The sequence below is a fragment of the Marmota flaviventris genome, chromosome 5 (assembly GCF_047511675.1).
Source record: "Marmota flaviventris isolate mMarFla1 chromosome 5, mMarFla1.hap1, whole genome shotgun sequence".
NCBI classification, from domain to species: domain Eukaryota; kingdom Metazoa; phylum Chordata; class Mammalia; order Rodentia; family Sciuridae; genus Marmota; species Marmota flaviventris.
In genome coordinates, this window is record NC_092502.1 from 2,271,769 (window position 1) to 2,297,802 (window position 26,034).

Below are 26,034 nucleotides of genomic sequence, written 5' to 3' on the forward strand. Positions count from 1 at the left end.
TGAAATAAAACTATAAATAAACATCAAAAGAAGCTATAGAAATTCATGGAAACTTAACATGCTACTGAATGAATAGCAGGCCATTGACAAAATAAAAAGGGAAAATTGTAAGTGTGCTGAAACAAATGACAACAGAAACACAACATGTGAAAACTCACAGAATGCTCAAAGAAGTACCAAGAGGGAAGAATGCAGCCATACGTGGTGCATTAACAAAGCCTGACACAAAATAAAAGGCTGATGTTGGTCTCAAGTTCCAGGAGAGACAGCAAACCAACCCAACACTAGTGGAAGGAAATAAATAATAGGTCAGAGGATGCAGAGCAAGATGGCACTAAGACTGATGATCAACTCCCCAAAGACTTTTAGTTGAAGAACTGTTCATACCAAACCACCTCCACAAGGGCTAAGGAAATGGGGTGAGAGGTCCTCTGCCTGCTTCAGTTGAATATAGTAGGGAGGAAGCAGGTGCCCACACCACCTAACAACACCAAGCAGCATGGAGAGTGCCAGCCTCCTGCCCCAGGGAGGGAGAGAACCACAACTGCCTTGGACGTGAAACCCACAGTCAGCCCAGCCACCCACCCACTATGGTCTATTCACATGGTGGGTCTTGATTCCAACCCAGAGGGAGCTGAAGTCTGTCAGCTGAAGGAGCCCACCCTGTGGTGGACCAGTTAGTTTCTCCTTTGGCTGACAGACTTCAGGTTCCCTCTGGGATGGAATAAACTCACCTGTTCAGCTCATGAACCCCTGGAATACGTCCACTGTGGGCTGCTTGAAGAGTTCTGCTGTTCAGTGTTCCCAGGATCTAGGTGTGCCTGCCCTTTCCATCAACCAGGATGCAGTCCAACCGAGGAGCTGCCTGCTTACAGGGCAACTGCCTGTCAAACCACCTGGGGCTCCACAGCGTGCTCACAGTGCCCCCATTCCCATTCCCAAACCCCAAGGGTCTCCTTGTCTGCACATCCTTGACAATACTTGTTACTGGCCATCATGGAGTAATATGGATTGTAAAATTAACTCGTAAAAGTCTGCAATAATAAAACCAAAAAGCCTCCCTGGGATTTCCTAGGGATGGAGTTGAATCTATACACCAGTTTGATCAATCTCTGACACTTCCTGAAATTGTGAACCTCCCACACAATAAAATGAGTGATTCTTGGTGCCCACCTTCCCTGCCTACCCCAGGGCCGTACTTCCTCCTTTACACAGTGGGCCTGAGCTCACCTGGGAAACTCACAGGGGTCAGGATGGCTGGGGAAGCACAGTGCTGGACTCAAAGCAGGGCAGAGAGTATCTGCGGAATGAGTGAGTGGAAGAGGGAGTGCCAGACACCCAGGGGCAGGATCCACAGGGCACAACCCTCTCCTTGGGGGGCATCAGCCATTGTGTACAAGCCTGCAGTGGGAAAACAGAGTGTCTGCCTATGCTTCCTGCACTGGCCCCTCCACCTGTGAGGGCCACCTGAGGAGGACATGCGGGGAGGTTGCTCCATACAGGAATCAGCACAAGGGTCCCACTGGTCATTTCTCAGGTGACTTGCTGGGTAACCATCCCAGGACTGTTACACTGATGACCCGTTAGCAGCAATGCAATTGTCAGATGTTTTATGAGAGTATCTGTGAGGTTGTGCATGCTTAGTGGATCCTTCCTGACCAGATGTTAAGACATTTCCATGTCAAAGAGTAAAATCTCAGCTCAGCCCCCTCAGTGAGAACAGGCCCTTTGGGAGAGCACCTCCTGAGTGGAGAGGGAGTGTTCCGTTCTGCAAACTCCCTCAGGAGGTGAAGTTGAACATGGCCTCAGGGCCTGCTTCTGAAGATTGTTTGGGGTGAGGACAGTAGGGGCCATTTATCCTGCCTGGGACACCCTGCCCCTCTCCTACCATGGCTGTGCCTTCCTGGGCCCTGCACACACCTCGAGAGCTCAGAGGATGGGACTGTAGTTAGTGGTGCCAGGGTATGGGGTGAACATAGCTGAGATGGGATGTACTCCTAGGGGAGGGAAGTCACCATCTTCCTTTAGGTCTCTGATTCTCATCTGAAAAATGGGTATTTGATGACCCTGATGTGCAGGCATGGCGTGTGGCACTAGGTTTAGGCGGGAGAACATGCGAGAGAGCTTGCTACTGGTACTCTCAGGGCTGTGGCACCGTGAGGCAGGTGTGAGTTCACATCACAGGTTCCAGATGAGGTCAGGCTGGAGAGACCAGGCCACAGCCTGAGGTGACACTCCGAGTGCTGGATCTGGGAGCATCACTGTACCTGGCTCACCCACTTATCCAGGGCCCACAGTCAAGGGTCAAGTACTAACCAGTGCAGGGAATTTTCATTACCTTTTCTCTGACCATGGTTGTGGAGCACCTCAACCTGGACCCCCTAGGGATGAACCCCAGGCAGTCCAGAAGAAAAAGCAGCAGCAGGTGAGGGCCTTGAGGTGGGGAGAGGCCTCCAGATCAAGAGAGCAGGTGAGCTTTCTCCTTCAGCTCTTCCCTTCTGCTGTGGCTAGGAGAGGTGCCTCCAGCAAAGAAACTGGGCAGGAGCAGGGCGAGCTGGCTCATGGTGACTTGGGTGAGGTGTGGCTGGGATCCATGGTGGAGGTGACTGGGGGCGATGTGGCAGGAGTCAGGATAGGATCCTGATGGTTAGGGAGCCTGTACAGAGCCCTCAGGTCTCAGGGCTTGGAACCTTTTCCCTGAGCCTCACAGATACCCCACCAGCCTGCCCACTGTGATTGCTGGGCCTGTACATAACACTAGCCTGCTCTCAGGTCTCAGGGCTTGGAACATCCTCCCTGAGCCTCACAGACACCACACAAGCCTGCCCACTGTGAGCGCTGGGCCTGCACATGACACCAGCCTGCTCTCCTCATGGAGAAGATCAAGGGCTGCCTGAGGAAAAAAGTACAGGACAGCGGCTAAGCTGGGCTGTGTGCCTCTCAGGCAGTGCCCAGGGAAGGAGACTCAGGTGGGTACTCCAAAGTCAGGAAGGTCCAATGTGGACAACAGTATGGGCACTGTTTCTTTGAGGCTTCAGTTTCCCTGGTCCCTTCTACAGAGCCCAAAGCTGGATGCAAGTCCAAGGCCTTTTCATTCACACTGTCTGATCTCCTGACCCTGGCATGAGGGTGGTGAGGATGGGACTAGGAATGCTTCAGGGGGCTTTCTGATGGACTTAGATCTGCCTGCCTTCCAGAGCAGTCTTATTAACTTTCAGGAAATGAAGGAGAGCAGTGGGACCCGGAGTCTAGGGACAGTGGAAATGTGAGAGACCCCCTGGCTGGGTGAGGTGGCACAGGCCTTCCTGTAATCCCAGCTGCTGAGGAGGCCAAGGAAGGAGAATTACAAGTTCAAAGCCAGCCACAGTAACTCAGAAAGGCCCTGAGTAGCCTCTATGGCATTCCTGATGCAAGCCTAGTCAGCATCCATCTGCTTCTTTGTTTTGAGATGGGATCTTGCTATGCCACCTGCTTGCCTCCTTCCAACTGCAGTGACTCTGTACATAATGATAAGGACCCTCTGACAGGCAGTATTTTCTGGTATATAGTCAAATATTTTAAAATAATCTCCAATACTATATTCAACACTTTCATTGGAAAATTAACATACAAATTACATATACTGATAATTTCCTTCATTACAAAGTTTATACATAAAAAGTCAGGTGTGTTAAAAGCTTTTACAAGTTAAAGAAATGTATGAAGGTTTACTTTATTCATAAAGTGTTCATGAAAGTTACCTGCCTGATAAGACATTCTCAATTTGTTATTTTTCCATATGATTGTTCCTATTTTCCATAAGCTGACTTGGGAATCAAAGGTGACAGTACAGGTTTCTCTCATGTGGGAATTTTTGCAATATAAAAAGAGAGGTAACTTCTCTCAGAAACTTTATAAAGTGAATTAACTACAGTGGGTTTGCAATGAAATGCAAATAGCTCATGCACTGGTCCAACAGAGTATTTCTTGCTCATGTGAAATAAGAATGGAGCATTCTGGGATACAAGTAGAAAGACCTCTGCTCTCTCCAATAAATTACATTTCTCTTAAGTCCCAGTGCCTGTATCTCTGGCTCTCAAGGCCAGCCACCTGGTATGTCATGCTCACATGAGGCCCAGGATGCATGAGAACTCAGGGAGCAGAACCTGATGAAGTTCTGGGCTGGGCTGGGCTGGGCTGGGCTGTGGGGAATGACTGTCACAGGTACACATTCTGCTGTGCAACTCAGCTCCAGGGCCCACACAGGAGAGGCGCCCCCTGGAGGCTGAGCACCCCAGAGAGAACTGGATTCTGGGGACCACAGAGCCTGCTGCGGGGACTTCTCTCTCTGGCATCCCTGGCATCTGCTGACATGTGCCTTCTCGCTAACTCTGTCCCCACACTTGCTCACTGTGGGAGGATTCCCCTGTGTGCATTTTCTGATGCCTGGTGGAAGAGCTCTCCATATACATCATATTCGTGCCATCTTCCCCAGGTGTGTTCTCTGATGGACAGTGAAGGATGACTTACGGTAGAAAGTTTTCCTGCATTCTTGACATTCATACTGCTTCTCATTCTGGTGAGTCATCTGATGCCTGCTGAGGTATGACTTCTGGTGAAAGGCTTTTTCACACTCGCCGCACTCATAGGGTTTCTCGCCTGTGTGGGTTCTCCGATGCACAGTGAGGTGTGACTTGCAGTAGAAAGCCTTCCTGCAATCCTCACAGACATAGGGCTTGTGGCCTGTGTGAGCCCTCTGATGGACGGTGAGGGAAGACTTATGCAGGAATGTCTTCCTGCACTCTTCACAGGTGTACGGCTTGCTGCCCGAGTGAGTTTTCTGATGCACAGTGAGGGATGACTTGTGAAGGAAAGCCTTCCTGCAGTGCTCACACTCATAAGGCTTCTCGTCTGTGTGAGTTCCCTGGTGTGTGCTGAGGTGGGACTTTTGATAGAAGGTTTTCCCGCACACATCACACTCATAGGGCTTCTCACCCGTGTGCGTTCTCTGGTGCACGGTGAGGTTAGACTTGCGGTTGAAAGTCTTCCTGCATTCCTTACAGGCATAAGGCTTGTCACCTGTGTGAATTCTCTGGTGCACAGTGAGGTGTGACTTAGAGTAGAAAGTCTTCCTGCAGGCTTCACACGTGTAGGGCTTCTCACCCGTGTGAGTCCTCTGATGCACAGTGAGATCTGATTTACAGTAGAAGCTTTTCCTGCACTTCTTACACTCATAGGGCTTCTCACCTGTGTGAGTTCTCTGATGAATCGTGAGGGACGACTTATGGTAGAACGTCTTCCAGCATTCCTTACACCCATAGGGTTTCTCGCCTGTGTGTGTGCCCTGGTGCCTGCTGAGGTGGGACTTCCGGGAAAAGGATTTCCCACACATACTGCACTCATAGGGCTTCTCCCCTATGGGAGTTCCCTGATGCCTGCTGAGGTGTGACTTCTGGGGAAAGTGCTTTCCATATTCGTAACCTTCAAAGGGTCTTGCTCTTCTGTGAGTCCTCTGGTGCCCAGTAGGTCGTGTCTTCTGACAAAAGTTCTCACATTCATTGACTGTATGGGGCTTTCCCTCTGATTCTGATTGTGACCTGTGGAGTTTCGTAAGGTATGGCTTCTTAACCAATAGCTTCTTGCCACCACTACATTCATCACATTTTAGTCTTCTCTGTATTTTCTTATGTGCATTGACTTTAGAGTTTTTACAGAAAGTTTCCCCACACATATTACATTCTGAAGTTTTCTCTCTTACCTGAGTCATCTCTTGGGCAGTAAGTGCCACCTTATCCAGGGTTTTTCCACCTCCACTGAGTGTGCTGGAGGCCTCTCCCACATGAAGCTTCTTCAGTGTCCACAATGCCTTCACTGTGAAGGATTTCCCCTGTCCACCGTGATGGAACTGCTGCTGCCTACTTTGAACCTTTAGTAGACTTCTTTGATCAGGATGCCTGGGGGGCTTCTCAGGAATGTTAAGACCACTAGGCTCCTCTCCATCCTGCATCTCCTCAGGCTTGCTAGGGAGAAGCTCCTTCTGCCACACATTAAGCCCCTCTGGCCCACTCTTTGGAGCCGGACTTGAAACCTGCTTTGAGCTCAAGTTAAACCTTGTTCCTAATGTGAACCTCTCCTCAGTTGAGGTGCTGCTGTTGGGGAGTACAATTTGCCAGAAATGCCTCTCTTGCTTTTCCTGGCTGGTCTCATTCAGGCCATTCACTTTCTGGACATCTAAAATGATACAAAAAAGAACAATATTCATGAAAAACACATGAGCATTTGCTATGAAATTCAAACACAAAGAAGTGCCTTCTTATCCTAATGACGTGAAACTGCAAAATAACTGTGTTGATTTATGAGTGTTTTGGCCCTAATGAATGTAAAAATTATAATTAATAATTTTAGTATCTATCATGTTACTTTGTTGCTTGAGGTTACTTTATTCTTCTGAAATGTAGGAAGATATTTGGTTAAAACACTCACCGAATGCCTAGCTGAAGGTTTCACTGGTTTCATCTGTTATTTGTTCTGTTCTTTTTCTCTAGTTCTTTCTTACAACATTTGTAGATATAATTCCACCCTGCTGTGCTTCTCTTTCAGGTTTTTAGTGGCCAAGTTTTCTTGGGTTAGCTACTTACATCATGCAGGCATGGCTGATCTGTCTCTCACCTGAGCAGGAATATAGTTTAGGAAAGAACTGCTATCTTTGTGTTTTAGTTTTTACTTTTCCCTAAGGAAATGTAGTAGAAACCTTTGGGGTTTTAAGAATTCAAGTTACCCTTCCCACACTAAAGACAGCTTCCACTTAATTCCTAATCTAATGTATCTATGCTTCTCAGGAAGCTCCAATCCATCTTCTTGCTGGAACATAAAGGATTTGGCTCAGTAAACCAAGCTGAACCTGCCATCTTTGAAATGTATGTTGTTTGTATCAGTTGTTGCTACTGCCTTTCTGGCTCAGCACTAATGGCATCCTCTCCCAGTCCCAGGCACATGTACCCTGGCTGGCAGCTCACTGCTTCTGTAGGCTTTTGTGTTTGGATGTTCAGCTGTCTTCTACTTTCACAGAAAAGAGAGTCTCCTGTACAAATCTATTGTCTTTGAATGATTTCCACAGCATGAAGGGTAAAGGCTAAGTACAAATTCCATTTCCCAACAGACACTGAAGCCTTTCAACATGAAGTTCCTGATTCCCTTGGCCTGCAGACCCAAAGTCTCCCGGTTGTCCTCCCAGTCCAGGACTATCAATTCGCATACTTTTATGCTGGGTGTTCCTCACCTCATGAGTCCTGACGTGGTGCACAAGGCTCCAGCCTTGGACCTCTCTTCTGATTTTCTTATCCATTCCTTAGGTGACAACCTGAATAACTATGATGTAAATACTAGCATTAGGCTATTGATTTCCAAATCTGTATCTCCATTATACTCATGACCAGTCTCAAAATCTAGATTTTACATCTACCTATGTTTTATATACCAAACTTGGAAAACATCATCTCAAAATGAGCCCAAGGGATGACAATTTCCTTAAAACTTTCTTCTCTTTACGTTTCTAAAATCATAACAACATGTTTTTCTTTCTCTTATCCTAATAAAATATTCTTTGTGGCTCTTACTGCCAAATATTATATACATGTGTTATATTTTTTTCCTCAACAAAATGTAAAGAGAAGATGCATTTGTTTCATTAATGTTGTTATCCCCACAGTTTAAAAAAACACTGCCTATAAAGTGATCAACTAGCAAGTGCTAAAGAAATCATGTGAATAAAATGCCTGAAACAGTAGGCTATGAAACTGGAGGAAAGAAAAGTAACCAATCAAAATGTCAAGATCCATATGGGGGTTGGGGGTTTGGGAAAATTTAATGAAGCACACATTATGAGAACATAAACATGGGTGTACATGAGAGAGCACTCCTTGGAGACTGTACAAAGGAAGGGGCTGAAGCACAAGACCTGCTTCCTCAGGATTGGGACCTGAGGAAACACAGATGAAAACAGCTCAACGTGGCTGGTGTCTGTGGGGCTCTCCTTCTGGTCTCCCTGCGTAGCATGCACTGACTGACCTGGGAGGCGCTGGTGTGAGGCTTCGCCTACTGTCCACGGCCCAGCACCTTGCTCCAGCTTGAAGATCACCTCAGGTTTTGCAACGCAGTGCCCTGTTAACAGAAAACAGTGAAAGATTTGTGCCAGGCTGCTTGTCAGGTGCACTTAGGGATGACACTGCCTTTCGGGAGCTGTGCAATGATGAGACTGATCTAAACACTTTGTGAGAGCATCTCACTCACATTATTATGGTCTGGAACAATGTACTGGGGCAGAATTAAACAGCTGGAGAAAGAATTCAATGAATGATTTTTAAGAAAACTGAGGAGACAGAAGAATACAGATGGACAATACAAAGAAGTTAGAAACACACGTTATGAAATGTAGAAGAAATTGGACAAAGACATAGATGAAATAAAAAAGAACCAATCAGAAATCAGGGGAGATAAAAAAACTCAATAAAATTAGAAAGAAGAAAGGGAAAAACATAAGCAAACAAGTCATCTAAAAGCGTAAACAGCATAATTGATCAGAAAGAAGAATCAGTTTCTGATCTTGGAGACAGGTATTTTAAAATAATCATGTCGGATCTTAAAAAGAAAAAGTTAAGAAAAACGAAGAATGCCTTTAAGACTTTTGGTCATCATAAAGAAAGCAAAAATTTGCATTATAGGTATTCCAGACAGAGAATAGACAGACATTTAAAAAATATATGCAATGAAACAACTTGTCAAACTTTTTAATCTGGGAAACATATGGGCATTCAGTCCAGGAAGCTCCCTTATGAATTTTAGCAAAAATGGTCCTTTGAGTCATGTTATAGTAAAACTGTCAAAACTATAAGACAAAGGGAACTGTGAAAACTGCAAGAGAAAAATATCAAGTTACCTACAAAAAATAAATAAATAAAGAGAGACCCCCATTAGAGAAGCAGTAGATTCTCAACAGAAACCTCACAGGATAACATTGAAAGTTCTGGGGGGAAAAATGCTAGCCAAGACTATGTACCCTTGGGGCTGGGGATGTGGCTCAAGCGGTAGCGCGCTCGCCTGGTATGCGTGCGGCCCGGGTTCGATCCTCAGCACCACATACCAACATACCAACATACCAACAAAGATGTTGTGTCTGCCGAGAACTAAAATAAATAAATAAATTTAAAAAAAAAAAAAAAAAAAAAAAAAAAAAAAAAGACTATGTACCCAGAAAAGCTATCCTTCAGAAATAAAGAAGAAAGACTTTCCAAGACAAGCAAAAGCTGAGGGAATTCTTCACCATCAGATGTACAAAAGTGCTTAAGGGAGGAGGAGTCCTACACTAGAAGTGAAAGGATGATAACTACCATCAAGACACACAGAGTACAGAGCATACAAAGAAAAAGAATAAATCCCTATCAATACAGGAAATCACCAAACGAGAATTAACCAGAGAGGAAGAAATGAAACGGATATTCAAAACAACCAGGAAAGAAAATAACAATGACAGGAGTAAGTCTGTACATATCAGTAATAACCCTGAATGTGTAAAAAGAAGAAATTTCCCAAGAGATGACTGAAGGGATAAAAAGAAAACTAGATGCAATGATATGCTGCCTTAAAACCACTTCACAAGGGCAGAGCACAGGGACTGAAAGTGAAGGGGTGGAGAAGGATATGCTCTGCAAATAGGAACCACTTGGAGGAAGATACACCTATACTTGCATCACACAAAGCATATTAAATCAAATCTGCATTATAGAATGCACTACACAGTGATAAAGGAATCAGCAACTGTAAGGACACATACACCCCATGTTGGAGCAATCATTTATAACGCACACATTACTAGATCTAAAAGGAGAAGCAGACGCTAATACAGTATACATGGGGACTTCAACAGTCAGGTCGTCTGGGTAATCAAGGAGCAAAGAAATACTGGTGTTAAACCAGGCCACAGACAAAATGAACCTACAGACACTTCCAGAGCATCTCACCCAATGGCTGAAAGATATACATTTTTTTCATAAGCATACTGAATGTTCTCTAGGGTAGATAAAATGTTAGGAGACAAAATAAGTCTCTACAAATTAAAAAAAAATTAAAATCATGCTATGTGTCCTTCTCTGACTATGATGGAAAAAAACAGATGTTGACAATAAAATACACATTAGAAATTTTACCAATATGTGGAACTAAATAGTCTTTGAATGACTGATTGGTAAGAAAGAAATTAAAATGCAAATTTTAGAATTTATTGAGATAAATGAATTTGAAAAACACAGTAGCCAAAACCTATGGGTACAAAATCAGTACTATGGAGCAAAAATGCCACTAAAGGGGAAGTTTACAGCAATAAGTACCTACATCCATACAAAACAAAACAAAAATAAAAAAAATTGAGACTGAAGACAAAACAAACAAAAAAAGAATACAAAGGACCAATAAAACAAAGTTTTTCTTTTCTTTTTTAAGATAAATGAAACTGACAAATTTTTAGCTAAGCTAACCAAGGAAGAAAGAAGATTCAAATAAATTACAATAGACATGACAAAGAACACATTTAAAGTGAAATCACAGAAACACAAAGGACTATTAGCAACTATACACCAATTGAAAACCTGGAAAATATGGATAACTTGCTGGACATACAACCTACCAAAATTGAACCACGAAGACATAAAAAATCTGAACAGACTAATAATTCACAATGAGACTAAATCCCGAATGAAAAAGCTCCTGACAAAGTAAAGCCCAGGAAGGACTGGAGAGTTTCACTGGTAAATTGTGTCAACTTTTAAAGAAGAACTAACATGAATTCTAAAGTTATTCCTAAGTCTTGAAAGGGAGGGAACCCTCCAAACTCAATAAATTAGAACAGCATTACCCTTGATATCAAAAGACACAACAACAAAAAAACAAAACTAAAGACCAATAATCCAAGGAGATGAACATGAACGCAATTCTCAACAAAATGTTAACAAATAAAATTAAAGAGGACACAAGATCATACACCATGATCATATGTGACTTATCCCAAGGATGCAACACTGGCTCAATATATGCAAATCCATAAATGTAATTCATCATATCAACAGAATGGAGAATTAAAACTATATGCACAAGCAACAATAAGTGTTGGCAAGGATGTGAGGGAAAAGGTACACTCATACGTTGCTGGTGGCACTGCAAATTGATGTAACCACTCTGGAAAGCAGTAAGGAGGTTCCTTAAAAACACTGGGAATGGAACCACCATTTGACTAAGCTATCTATACCACTCCTGGGTCTATATCCAAAGGACTTAAAATGAGCATACTATAGTGATGCAGCCACGTAACATTTATAGCAGCTCAATTCACAGTAGCTAAACTGTGGAAGCAACTTAGATGCCCTTCAATAGATGAATGGATAAAGAAACTGTGGTATACATACACAATGGAACATTCTCAGCATTAAAAGAGAATAAAATTATGGCATTTGCAAGTAAATGGATAGAGTTGGAGAATATCATGCTAATTGAAGTAAGCCAACCCCCAAAACCCAAAGACCGAATGTTCTCTCTGATAAGGGGATGCTCATCCATAATGGGGCAGGGTGTGGGTGGGCATGGGAAGAATGGAGGAACTTTGGGCAAAGGGGAGGGAGGGGCAGAGAGGAGACTTGGGGGTAGCAAAAAAACCCCACAAAACAATATGCATATCTCAACAGACACAAAAAGGAAGATCATAAAATTCAACATCCTTTTATTAATACAACTCTCAAAAACTTAGAAGGAATATACCTTAGTGCCATAGGGGCTAAATATGACAAACCCATGGCCTACATCTTTTTATTTCTTTAATGGACACAATACCTTTATTTTATTTATTCATTATTTATTTATTCATTTTATTTTATTTTTTTAGAGAGAGAAGAGAATTTTTTAATATTTATTTTTTAGTTTTCGGCGGACACAACATCTTTGTTTGTATGTGGTGCTGAGGATCAAACCCGGGCCGCACACATGCCAGGCAAGCGTGCTACCGCTTGAGCCACATCCCCACCCCCAATTCATTATTTATTTTTGTCTGGTCCTGAGAGTCAAACCCAGTGCCTCACATGCTAGGCAAGTGCTCTGCCACTGAGCTACAACTCCAGCCCCAGCCTACATCTTAATGAATGGGGAAAACCTAAAATTGTTTCCTCTAAAATATGTAGTAAGAAAAGGGTCTACTTTTACCACAATTATTTAACATAGTACTGGAAATAAGACAAGTGAACAAAATAAAGGGCATGCAGATCAGAAAGGAGGTCAAACTGTCCTTATATACAAATGACATGATTTTGTATTTACAGGAAAACCTAAAGATTCCAACAAAAAAAACTGTTAGAATAAATAAATGAATTCAGTATGATTTCAGGGAACAAAATCAACATAAAAATCTGTAGTTTTTAAAATACAATAATGAAATTGCTGAGATTAAAAAACAAGAAAACAATCCCATTCATAATAGCTACTGAAAAATAAAACATTTAGAATAAATTTTACCAAGCAACTGATGAATCTCTATGTGAAAATTATGAAATACTGAAAGAAATTAAAGACAAACACGTGCGCGCGTGTGCGCGCACATGCGCAGAGAAGGACAAACCAGTGTTATAAATTGGGAGAGCATTTACTGGGAAAAAAGAGTTCTAAACTTTATATGGATGCACAAAAGATCCTGAATAGTAAAAGCAATTATGAACAAAATGAACAAATCTGGAATTAGTATAAAAGCTGTCTTCAAAACACACCACAAAGTGACAATAACAAATACATCAGGATACTGGCATAAGAAAAGACAAATAGGCCAATGGAACATGAGAGAGAAACCAATAGTAAATCTATATATTTACAGCCAACTGATTTACACGAGGGGCAGCATAAGCATATATTGAGAAAGGAAGCTTTCTTCAGTAAATGCTCGGAAAACTGGATATCCACGTGACGATGGAAGATATTAGACCCCACCTCTCACCACATAAAGAAATCAACACAAAACATATTAAAAACTTCAATATTAAGACTTGAAATTATGAAACTGCAAAGGGAAAACAGGGGATTTCACTTCAGGACATTGATCAAAGCAAAGTTTTTGTTTTTTGATATGGGATCTTGTTATGTTTGCACAGGCTGGTCTCAAAACTCCTGGGCTGGACTGACTCTTCCACTTTATCCTCCTGAATGCTGGGACTAAGGCATGCACCAGCAAGCCCTATGCAAAAAATTTTTTTGACATGACCCCAAAAGCACAGACAAAAATAGCAAAAACTGATAAATTAGATTATATCAAAGTAGGTTGAGTGCAGTGGTGCATGCCTGTAATCCCAGCAGCTCAGGAGGTTGAGGCAGAAGGATTCTGAGCTTAAAGCCAGCCTCGGCAATGGCAAGGTGCTAAGCAACTCAGTGAGATCCTGTCTCTAAATAAAATACAAAATAGGGCTGGGGATATGGCTCAGTGGTCAATTGTCCCTAAATTCAATCCCCAGCACCAAAACAACAACAACAAAAGATTATGTCAAACTAAAAGGCTTCTGACAAAAAAACAATTAGCAGAGTGTATAGTCAATGCATCTAATGCAGAAAATATTTACCATTTACCCCAAAAACATTAATTTCTGGAATATATGAGGAATTCAACAGCAGAGAAATAAACCAATTAAAAACTGAACAGATGACCAGAATAGGCATTCTCAAAAGAGGACACAAACAATCCACAAGTATATGACTAAACCTCCAGGTCTCTAATCAGAACCCGGAGGAGGCATTAATGCACTGCAGTCTGCAGTCAGCAGTCAGCAGTCAGCTGGCTATTATCAAAATGATACAATGTAACACAGGCCTGTAGGATACAGAGGAAGAAGTGCTCTCCCATGCTGTGGGTGGGAATGAGAAAGAGAGATGCTATGAAAACCAGTAGGAAGTTTTCTCAAAAAATTAGAAATAGAACTACCACATGATACAGTCAGTTACCCATAGCCAAAGGAGGCGAACCCAGTGCTTTGAAGAGAAAACTATTGTGGGAAGCCATTCTCGCACGTGATTTGAGTTACCTCCCTGGCTGGATGAGAGGTGCTTAGACACAGCTGTGTCAGAGCCTTCCCCACCCTGTCCCAGGTGTGAGGGCTTGTCCGTGTGGAGGGTGTGCCTGACCACTGATCCGAAGACCAATCAATGACCCTTACCTTGGACCCCTCGACCTTCACTGGATGGAATTTTCCCTTGAATTTTTTGTTCCCCAATAAAAGCTCACTCCCTGGCATGTTCCCTCTCTCTCGCTGGCCTCTCATGTTAACCTCACCACCACATTAGGTGGCTGGAGGCAGGAGCTAGGAGGAGCTGTCTCTGGGCTGGGCAAATAAGGAAATGAGAATTATGTCTCTTTAATTTTAAAACTCACTAGTTAATTTTTATGCTTCGAACCTCTATTATGAAGCTAGCGTGCTGGTCGCGTGGCTGAAACTATGCTTAGCACATTTACTGCAGTACTATTCACAAAAGCCATGATGAGGATCAACTTCGGTATGCATGGACAGATGAAAGGATAAAGAAAACTCGGTACACATACACATTTAGAAAACAAAATTCCATCATTTGTAGCAACATGAATGTAACTAAAGAACATTATGTTAACTAAAATTAGTCAGGAGGAGAAAAACAAATCCTGCATATTCTGGCATGTGTGGAGAGAACTGTGTTTACCAGAGCATGGGAAGGGTACAGGGGAAAGAAGGTGGGTTAGTATGTTCAGGGTTGCTTTAGGATAGGAGGAATAACTTCTAATATTCTGTAGCATAGAAGAACAACTATGGTTGACAACAATTAACTGAACATTTCGAAATAGCTAGTAAAGGGCTGGAATTGTGGCTCAGGAGTAGAGTGTTTGCCTATCACGCTTAAGGCACTGGGTTCAAAACTTAGCACCACATAAAAATACATAAAACAAAGGTATTGTATCTATCTATAACTAAAAATAAAAATAAAAAAAAGATAGTAAAAAGAATTTTAAATGATCCCAATATAAAGAAGTGATATATATGTGAGTGATGAACTTGCCAATTACCCTGATCTGATCATTACACACTATATACCTGTATTGAAATGTCACACTCTACCCCATAAACATGTGCAATTACTATGTCAGTTAAAAACACATAATAGTAATATTAAAACTTAAAAATGATTCCTATATTTGCTGACAAAGAAAATGCTTCTAGTAAGATTACCAGGGCATTTCACTCACCCAAGGACACCAGGCTTCTGTAGGTCTCCAGCATCACATCCCTGTAGAGGATCCTCTGAGCATCATCCAGGTCCTGCCACTCCTCCCAGGTGAAGTCCACGGACACATCCTCGAAGGACACCATCCCCTGTAATGGTACATGTCTCTTTAGCCCAAGCCTTCCACCCTGGGTCAGAAAAGGAATATGGAGCTCACTCTTGTGTGTGAACAAGTATCTTAGGTAAGATGCAACTTATGTTGTGTGTGGTGGTGCACACCTGTAATCCTAGCAATTTGGGAGGCTGAGGCAGGTGAACTGCCAAGTTCAAAGCTAGCCTCTGCAAATTAGTGAGACCCTGTCTTGTAATTAAAAAAAATACTATTAAAGAATTCTTATAGATTCATAACTATTCTTTTTTTCCTAGCAAGAACAGGATGAATACGATTCTACTCCTGAAAAGAGCTGAATCCAGTCTGAAGACATAAACACATATTAGGGATAATGTGTTAGTTGAACTAAGCCACATGTTCGGCATAGAACAGGGCGATAAAGAAATAGAAAATGACAAAACCAGATTGTTACCAGGTTGAACTTCACTGTTATATCTTCTATCTGAATTCTCATGAATATGAAGCAACAGAAGTCAAGATGTGAAAGCCACAAAACATGCAGGTTAATGGAACTACAAACAACAACATATACAGGTGAATATTCCTGTGTGAGTTGACCAGTGAAATGTGTTCAGATAACTCACAACAGGGTGCTTTTGCATTTCAACCCCTAGCACCATTCCAACGCCTTAAATTTCATGTGCCCACTGTTGGCAAATCACTTACAAATTAAAGTACATAGTCATATTTCCCTCCCAAATTCAAAAGATATACTAGTGTCCACATAAAAGTGAGCATCACCCACTTCTTACACAGCATGTAAATAATGAGGGGTCAGTAAAAAGTTGTAAGTTACCTGAAAAGGTGTGTGGTGAAAGGAGAATGCAGAAGGACTCAAGGGAGAGCTGGGCAGTGCGGGTGTGGGGACACAAAAACAGAATCAGGAGTAGAATTTGGTGCTTATTTGTTATGCCTAGAGTGGAAATGGGAGTCTACTTCCAAGGTGTCTGGGCAACAGCTAGAAAGGAGCTGAGTGTAAACTAAAATTGAGGGAAGAGATAATGACTAAGATGGGATGAAATGTGAGCACAGTGTTCAAGTCTCTGCATCGACATGTGGGGAAGGCCAACTGGCAAGTGAATACTGGCTCTAGAGCTCAGAGGAGAGATTTAAAGTGAGGATAAAGATTCAGGAAACAGTGACTACAGGGCAGCTAAAGCCTCTGGAGTGGGTGGAATGGCTCAGAAAGAACTGGGAGACAAAAGTTGTGTTTTTTAAGATGTAGTCGTGTTTGTCATGGTGTCTCAGCCCGCTGGAGACTGGGTTGGGAGGGCATAAGTAGGACCTATCTCACACTATTTTTCCATAACAGGTTTTAAATCAACCTATCTATACCTGAGAACATGATGCTTCCATTAATATAATGTTAAAACTAGGTTACTGGCTTAGGGAGAATGGATGTCCTTACGATGTATAATTTTACTGTCCATGAATATGGTAGTCTTTTCATTTGCTCAGTTCTGTTTTGCATCCTTTACTTTTTTCCCTTTCATATACTCATATATTTTTCTTCTTAAATGCATTGCTAAGTTTTTGGTTTTTTTTTTGCTTTGGTGTTTCTGTTATTGTATTAATGTTCTCTTGAACATGAGGATTTTTTTTTCTAATGATGATTTAATAAACAAATTGCAAAAAAGAAGGCGGCTTCAAAATCCATCTTCTAGACTGAAAGCTCTTGAGACTTAGGTTTTATCTCCTCTATTATTGAAAGATGTCCAAGGAGGATTTTTGGTGGAAATATGATAGAAGTTAAAAATGATAGATCTCAAAACACAAAGGGAATTCCCCCTGAAAACCACTGGTTGAAATGAGAAATGTTATTTCTCACCCAAGTACAAAGTGGTACAAGTTTTCTGAGAGACAATTTGGCAAAATGATTCAAGATTTCTAAAATTCAAATTCCTTTTAATCAGGAAATTATATATTTAGGTGTCTTTCTGTGTAGTATGATTCCACCTTATTCTATATCCAAATCTATAAATTTCTATCTATATTTATATATAGCACATAAAATACCAAAATGTTAACAGTGGTAGGTTGAATAAAGTTCAATTATTTACATTTTCATTTCATTTTTAAATATGGAACATATTTTTCTTGTGTGATTTTCAAAAATGGCAGATTTATTATAAAAGATTCAGATTCAGAGGCCAGGATAGAGTACGTGGCTAGGATCCTGGGTTCGATCCCCAGCGCAAGTGAACAAACAAATGAATAAATAAAAGATTTATGCCAGAATTCCTACTGAATGTTTCAAAATTTTGCTTAAGATTTCCAACAAGCTACATGGTTACCTGATCCCATCTCCCCAAACCAAGCTATCTGATTATCTGATCCCAGTTCCTATTCTTTTGTTGTTGTTGTTATTATCTTGTTGAATGTTAATTTATTGAATGTTCTTACTGGAATAGTTTTGAGGATACTCTTTTTTGTTTTTAGGTATAAATTACAAGGGTATCATCATAATCTTTCTCATTTTTGAGTTTCTCTTTTCATTTAAGTTAATTAGTACTTTTCCTACAGTGGAAAATAGTCATAGTGAAGCAGCAACTTCACCCTTTCTTGCTTCCCTGGTCATGCTGCCTTTTAGGCCTGGAGATTTACATTTATCATGTTAAAAGAATGTCCTGAGTTCTGTTATTGAGGGTCTTATTTTTTAGATACCTTCTGCATATCTATGTGGATCATAGGATTTTTTTCTATAGAATGATGAATACAATAAAATACATTAATTGACTTCTTAATATTGACCTTTTCTTAATTCCCAGAACACATATTTATAAATCTTCAGTTTTCATGGCATGTTTTTCTCCCTTCCTTGCTGTTCATGTTCCCATAGGTTCCATCAGGTTTCCATTCTTCTTTCAGTCTCTCAGGTTCTCTCTGAGCCATTTTACCCATTCAGGTGGCTTCAGCTGTCCCTGAGGTCTTGCTGCTGTTAACGTCTTTATCTTTTCCTTAACCCTCTCTTAGGTTCTCTGAGTAATTTCACCCTCAGGAAGCCTAGGATCCAAGGGCCAGTGTTTAGTCCTGAGAAGGTATCCCCATCCACTCCCTGGCTTACACAGCTACCTTCTTGATGTATCTTCACACAGTGGAGGTCACCAGTCCTATGAGGTTAGGGCCAGCACTGATGGCCTCATTAAGCCACAGTTACCTCCTAAAAGCCTCATCTCCAAATGAAGTAACATTAGGCTTTAGGAGCAGGCTTCATCATATAAATTCCTTGGGGACACACTTCATCCATTGCATTGTTATACCTTTCTTTGAAAAAAGTTTAAGTACCCTCTTGCAGTGAAATTCAAGCAGGCTTGTATTTCCTCACTTGCTTTTAGCTGATCAAAGGCATTTGGATGAGGTGAAATGTGATCTCAGAAGTTGTAGGAGCCACACACAGGTCTCTACTATCTCCCTCTTTCCTGAGGGCTAACAATGCTACAAAAAGAAATAATCCTCTCTCTGGTACTCTGAAGCAAAGAGCAACAAACACTTCTCTGACCCTTCAAGCATAGGAACTATAAGTCAAAAAGAAACATTTGCTTCTAATCTACCTAGAAATATTAACACCACAACAAAACAAAACCAACACCATGAACAATGACAATGACCAAGACAAAGCTGGTGATCCATGCTTTCTTAAAGCTAATTGAAGGGGCTAAAACAGTACCAAGTGGCTCACTACCTACCCACAGTGCTACTTAAGCAGCTGTCACTCATGAACTTACTTAGAATGACAGCAACTATGCAATATATTACTAAGTCATGTGTTTACCTACAGCTCAAGGAAAATAGGCTGAAAAGTAGAATGATAGCAGTATATTTCAGTTACTTTCATTATTTAGGAAAATACCATAATGCCGAATTCATGAAAGAAAAAGCCACAGAAAAGGCAGGAATAAAAAAGAATAAGGAACTATTAGAAATGTGAGGACATGTAAGATTCCAAAACTCTGAAAGTGTTTTTCATTTCTTATTTTACTATATAAAAAACTTTTAAGGTTGTCTCTAATAGTTCTCACAGAAAAACATACACAAATGCCTTCAAAATGTAACAAATCTCTTCATGATAAGTAAAAAATTATTTTATGACATTGTTAAGACCTATGAATAGATTAAATTTACCTCCAGAGGTAAAATGGAACAGATTTAGAATGAAGTCCTCCTAGGAAAACTGAGGCTGAAAAAAACACATTAACGTTGGGGGAAAAACCCCACAAAGCCAAATCTCAAAAACAAACAAACAAACAAACAAAAACCCAGAAATAGGTGAAATGATAAAGACATAAATCTATCTATGCTTTCTAAGAGTCATAACATCATAAAAACAGTCAACCTGGCATAGTGGAGCATGTATGTGGCCCCAGTTACTCTGAGGTACAGCTGAGGCAGGAGGATGCAAGTTCAAGGCCAGTCTAGGCAACTTATGGAAACCCTATCTCAAAATTTAAAAGGGTGGGGGAGGCAGCTCAGTGGTAAAGCACCTCAGGTTCAATCCCCAGTACCAAAAAACAAAACTACCACCAAACCAATCAAACTGAAGAAAAATTGATGGTGGGTTAAGGCAAAAAGGCTTTTAAAAAAATTTTTAAAGTTTTAAAAATTTTTTAGCTTTAGGTGGACACAATGTCTTTATTTCTATGTGATGCTGAGGATCGAACCCAGTGCTTCACGCATGCCAGGTGAGCACGCCACCACTTGAGCCATATCCCCAGCCCCCCAAAAGGTTTTTTAATGATATGAACAGTAAGTATGTCTAAAGGGCACCCGAGCTGGGTGCAGAGGTGCACACCTGTAATCCCAGTGACTTGGAGGCTGAGGCAAGAGGATCAGAAGTTCTAGACTATCGTTAGCAACTCAGTGAGACCCTGTCTCAAAATAAAAAATAAAAAGACTGGGGATATAGCTCAGTGTTAAAGTGCCCCTGGGTTCCAAAAAACTAAAACCAAACCCAAAACTAAAAGGCACCCTACCTTTGAACATAACAGATTTAAAGGCATTCATCAAGACAGACCAAACTGGGTGACAGAAGAATTACAGAAGCAGAGAGAGCTGCCATGAAGAAGAGTGTCTGGGAGTCCCTGGGTGCAGAATCCAGGCCTCATGAAGTAAGGTGTCCACTCTTGGTAGAGGGGACTCAACCCAGGGTTTCAAATGCCATGGAGATGTCTCTAGTGGTTCCCCCCTCCAGTTTATTGTTGTCCTGCCCACCCACCACCTTCGTATACTAGGTACAGAGTAGACTGCAACTTTTCTTTTTAGGTCACAAGTCCCTGGAACATGATAGCTCACATTTGGGTGACATGGCCTCAGTCAGAGATCCTGGACTTTCAGTGCAAAGTGCTGAACAGTTGGGACTACAGGGGTGTCTGTGACAAAAAGAGGAAGTGAAAAACGTGTAAGAGAGGAATTCCAGATGTTGTGATGCCAGCCCATATGTTTTTCATTGCTGTTTTTGAGAAAAGACTGTATATTCTCACTTTCATGATGAAGGAACTCTGGCAAGGAGAGAAACCTCACACTGGGCCGAGGAAATGTCAGTAGAAGTGAACTGTCACTTCTGATGAGCAGTAAAAGCTGGTGTTTAATTCATTGCTCTTTTCCTTCCAGTCATTATGGTCAGAATGCTCCAGAAACACCATTCTGTCGAGCTGTCATAGCCACAGAGATTTGATGCACACAGGAAATGTGTGATCCTTCGATAATTTGCGATTACCAAAACACAACCTAGGTCACTGCCCCTGATATTCTAAAAACCCACAAAAAAAGCAACAATTAGAGAAGACCATTCTAGTGTATGGATGACAACTCAAACTCACAGGGAATCCATGGGATGAACAGATAAGCACTTTAATAAGTGGTACCTGTATTTAGTAAGTGCATAAAAAAGTAAAAGAATTACATGATGAAATGACTCTGCTTTTTATCTTCAGTTAGGAAAGGATATTTTATCAGCATCAACTAAAAACTGAGAAACCTGAGTATAAATATAAAAACATTTCTTCTTATGACAAAAGGAAAAACAAACAGCAAAGCCAAAAGAAAAACAAGCCACATCACATAAAACCTACCTTCCCCGTAATTAGTATTATGTTCATAATAAAAAACAGAGAAAGAGTGAGCATTTCAATGAAAAGTAAGGAGCCCAAACTGACATGGCACTCCCCACCCTCCATAGATATGAAGTTTTGAAAGTATGAAGACATGCTCAAATTCTGACAAAAATTGAAAACACAAATTAAAAATACACTGCAATGCATTTTTTTCACCTAAAAGAATTAACAAAATTCCAACAGCTTAAAAAGGTCACAGTCTGTGAAGTAGGGAGAACATGACCAACCTCATGGTTCTACCTTGAGAGAGGGAGTTTTCTGTGTCTGTGTGCCTTGCACCCATGGATCCAACCACAGGAAACATTTTCCAAATGTGATGAAAATTGAGAACCTGCTGAACCAAGAAGCCCTGTCTACAGGTCACAAACTATATAGTGAAGAACTGTTCCCAAAGAAAGGTTCTGCCTTTGCCCAGATCCGGGGAATTTCTCTCTGTCCCTGAGTATCTTGGCTGGTATGAATGTTTGTTCACCTTAAGCCTTTGGACACACAGACAGTCCAAGCATACAATGTGATCTGTGGGGACAGGCCTTGAGTCATGTGATATCAGCTTGAACTCTGAATGTACTGGAGACTAAGGTGTTAATGTGATTGAATCCTAAAAAGACTTTGAAATGGGCCTGGGTACGATGGCCTTCTTGTTACTATCCCATGGCTGTTACAGGACACTGTTGTTTGGAGAAAGAGCCAAAGACAACAGGCTTCCACTGACAGAAAATAATCTGAAGCTCATGCAAAAGGACTCTTATATGTGCTGGTCTCTTGTCAATTTTAGTGGATCCTTTCATAACAATAAACCATAACTGTGAGCATTTGCTAAGTCCACCGATGGTAGTTTGGCAGAGTGTTATATACAGAATCCATACCCAGCATATTGACTATTCCAGTAAGAACCAAGTGCTGACCCTTCCATGCTGGAAGTAGTCCAATGTAAACATAAATTGTGTAAAGTATAGGAGGTGGGTGGGGCTTGGCTTAAGGAAATGGGTCCTTGGGGTTGTACCCTTGGGGACTTTAACTTGCCCTGTCCTCTCTCACCGTCTCCCAGATGCCATGGGGTGAGCAGATTTGCTCTACCACACTTTTGTACCATAATGTACCACATCACCTCATGCTCAGAAATGAGGGAACCAGCTGAGCATGGAGTGAAACCTCTAACCCTAACCCTAACCCTTTATTTTTTCTTAGTCTTTCTGTTGGCTTTCTCAGGTATTCTGTCATAGTGACAAATAGATGACTAACACATGTTGCTTCCAAGTCCCTGATCATGCAACCAAACCACTAGCTGCAGCTAGTGGTATATAGCAGCACACTGGCCTTATTTCCTTTCAAGCAAAATGTACCACCAGGCACAGTGCCCAAAGCTCTGCCCTCTGCAAAACTTCCCTCTATCACTGTCCACAGGGATGTAAGAAAAAGGGTCTGTATTGCTAAAGCTTCTAACTTCAGGTGGTGCCTGCATAATGTGCACACCCAAATGCACACACCAGGCATCTATAGATCATTTCTCCCAACAGCTGCAGAAAACACATTTTTTTCTCAGCAGTGCATGGAACATTCTCAAGGACCAATTACATCAAAGTCCACAAAACAAGTCTCAGCACATTTTTTAAACACTAGAATTATACCAAGTAACCACAATGTAATAAAACTATAAAGAAATAATAAGAAAAACTTGGAATGCTATGCAAATACATGGAAATTATACAACTTACTTCAGAACAAACATTAGCTCAAGAAGAAATTTGTAAGTTTCTAGAAACAAATGAAAATGGAGACACAACATACAAAAATCTATGGGGTACAAGAAAAGCAGTACTGAGGGAAGTTTATAGCAATCAATGCCCACAGCAAAAAGTGGAAAGACCTCAACTAAACAACTTATCATTGCATCTCAAGAAATTAGAAAGAAAAAAAAAAAGAATATAAAAAACAAATGAAACAAAGACTTGTTCTTTGAGAAGATAAACAACATTGTCAATCCCATAGACTAAGGAAAAAAGAAAGATGACACAAATAAGATCAGAGGTAAAAAGGGACCATTACAACTGACAATGCAGAAACACAAAAGATCACCAGAGATTATTAAAAATAACTATACACTAAAAAATATGATGGCCTAGAAGAAACAGACAAAATCCTAGACACATACATCTTACCAAGACTAAATCAGGAAAAACACAAAATCTAAACAGACCTAAACAAGTAATGAGACTGAATCAGTGAAGTCTCTCATCAAAGAAGAGCTCGGATCAGATGGCTTCAGCACTGACTTTCAAGAACTAATATCACTTTCCTTACATTATTCTCAAAATAAAACCAGGAGGAATTCTTCTAAGCATATTCTATAAGACCAGCATACCTGGAGAGAACACCAAAACTAGATGAGGACACAACCATTATCAGACTCGTTGACAATTTGTAATTTTTGGTACAGCAGAGATGCTTAAGAAAGACACACGTACACATATGTATTTAGTAGAAAATGAGTACCATCTTTACTTTTTTTTTTTTATACAGCACTGTTAATTAAAACAAGGGGAAAGAAAAAACATCCTTTTTTCAGCTTAATCCTTATAAGCATGGATAAACATTTTTAGGAAAACTTTGTTTATGATCATAGTGTTCCATATTTTTATCAATTAATTTGTGATTAGTTATTTCTAGGCAAACACACACACACACACACATATATATATATATATATATATATATATATATATATATATATATATATACATAAAAATTTTACACTTGGCAGAACATTTTTTTTCCTATCTTAAGACAGCAACAAGGACACAGTTCAAAGAGTTCATACTTTCTCACAGAACTCCTTGTATTGCTAAGCACAGCAAAACTTAACTGTTTGTGTGCGTGAGCTCACAAACCATAAAAACTACAAGCCAATATCCTTAATAAACAAAATCCTTCACAAAATACTAGCAACCATAATCCAAAAGCCCATTAAAAGATGACTCACCAGCTGAGGATATAGCTCAGTTGGTAAAGTGCCTGCCTCGAATGCACAAGGCCCTGGGTTCAATCCCCAGCACCACAAAATAAACAAACAAAAGATGACTCACCATTATCAAGTGAGATTACACTCAGGAATGCAGTATGGTCTGATATATGCAAATCAATGAGTGTGATATATAACATCAACAGAATGAAAGACAAACCATATGATCATCAACAGATGTAGACAAGGCATTTAATATAAAGCAAGATTCTTTCCACGATAAAAGCTGAAAAATTAGCTGAATGTGGAGACACATTACCTCAAATCCTATTTGCTCAGAAGCCTGGGCAGAAGATTGCCAAGTTCAAGGTCAGTCTGAGAATTTAGGGAGACCCTGTCTCAAAATAAAATTTTTAAAAAGGGCTGGATTGTAGCTCAGTGATAGAGAGCTTTTCCAGAATGTCTGAGATCCTGGGTTTAATCCCTAAAACCAGAAAAACAATAATGATATAAAAACAAAAGGAAGGTATTATTAAGAACTGCTCCCTGTTTATTCTCTGTGTATCTTTCTCTCGACTCTCACTGAAACTGTACCCACTAAGTGCGTACTCCTAGACCTCACCACACCTGCTTGCTATTAGCACAGCCCAGGAGAGTCCAACCTCGTCACTAAGCAAGCACACCTATTCATGTCTTCATAACAGTGACATTTCCAGTGTAAAAAAGGCTACTACTATATCTGTTTAGACTAATATCTCCTATTTAGGCCTAATTTAGTGCACTACAGGCACTAAGATAAAAATTTAACAAGAAACAAAAACAGTTGGATTTGACAACTGATGACTCCAAGACCAGAGAGGGGCGGGAGGAACCAGGGCAAAGTTCCCTTTGATGTTTCAGGTGTAGCTGATGGAAATACCATATAGAAGGGAAGAATGGAGGATGTGGTTTCACTTAAGATTCATAGAGCCTGAGGGGCCCTCAAGTAAGTGAACCATTGCTTTAAAGGCTGGGGAAGAGGTCCACGCAACAGAGAAATATGTAGGAGTCTCAAACCAGTGTGCAAAATACGAGTCCAGGGGTCCATTTTTAGAATACAGTATTTAGCCTTAAATGTAAACTGGTATAAGAAAGGCAACTTGTAGCCTATCTATCTAAATACCTGGAGCTTCCCAATCTGTATCCAATCATAGCCATTTTAACTTAACCCTTCTCTTTACCTTCCCCAATTTTAAAATTAACCACAATTGCATAGATCATGACCCCGAGCTCCTCCTGCCAGAGCAAGGAGCAGTACTGCATTAGGGATAAAAACAGGTGGACTGCCCACCAAGTTGTGCTTGCTTATTGGACTTTGGTCAGTAGCACACACTTCTGCAGAAGTAAAGTTTGCCTTGCCCAGCTACTTCTGAGTATGTGTCTGATTCCTTGAGGTACCCTGGTACTTCTAATACCACAGGGCTCAATAAGACAAGAATGGCAGAGTAGGTGAATGAGGAACAGGACAAAACACCTCGATAATCTTTGTTAATGAGAAAAAAACAGAATTC

At 40.9% G+C, this 26,034-nt stretch overlaps 1 protein-coding gene across 5 annotated transcripts in view; it reads right to left on the bottom strand.

Annotated features, from left to right (window-relative positions):
- Positions 1-3,693: 3,693 nt before the first annotated feature.
- Positions 3,694-26,034, bottom strand: part of LOC114080820 (zinc finger protein 39-like) — a 33,844-nt gene continuing 11,503 nt past the window's right edge. For all 5 annotated transcript variants that reach the window (XM_027922437.2, XM_027922436.2, XM_071611904.1 and 2 more), the window contains 3 exons: positions 15,266-15,392; positions 8,047-8,139; positions 3,694-6,210 (listed from right to left, as the gene is read on the bottom strand). In XM_027922437.2, coding sequence (XP_027778238.2) covers positions 4,451-6,210; positions 8,047-8,139; positions 15,266-15,392 — 1,980 coding nt within the window. In that variant the 3' untranslated portion in view covers positions 3,694-4,450. The remainder of the gene's footprint in view (positions 6,211-8,046; positions 8,140-15,265; positions 15,393-26,034) is intronic.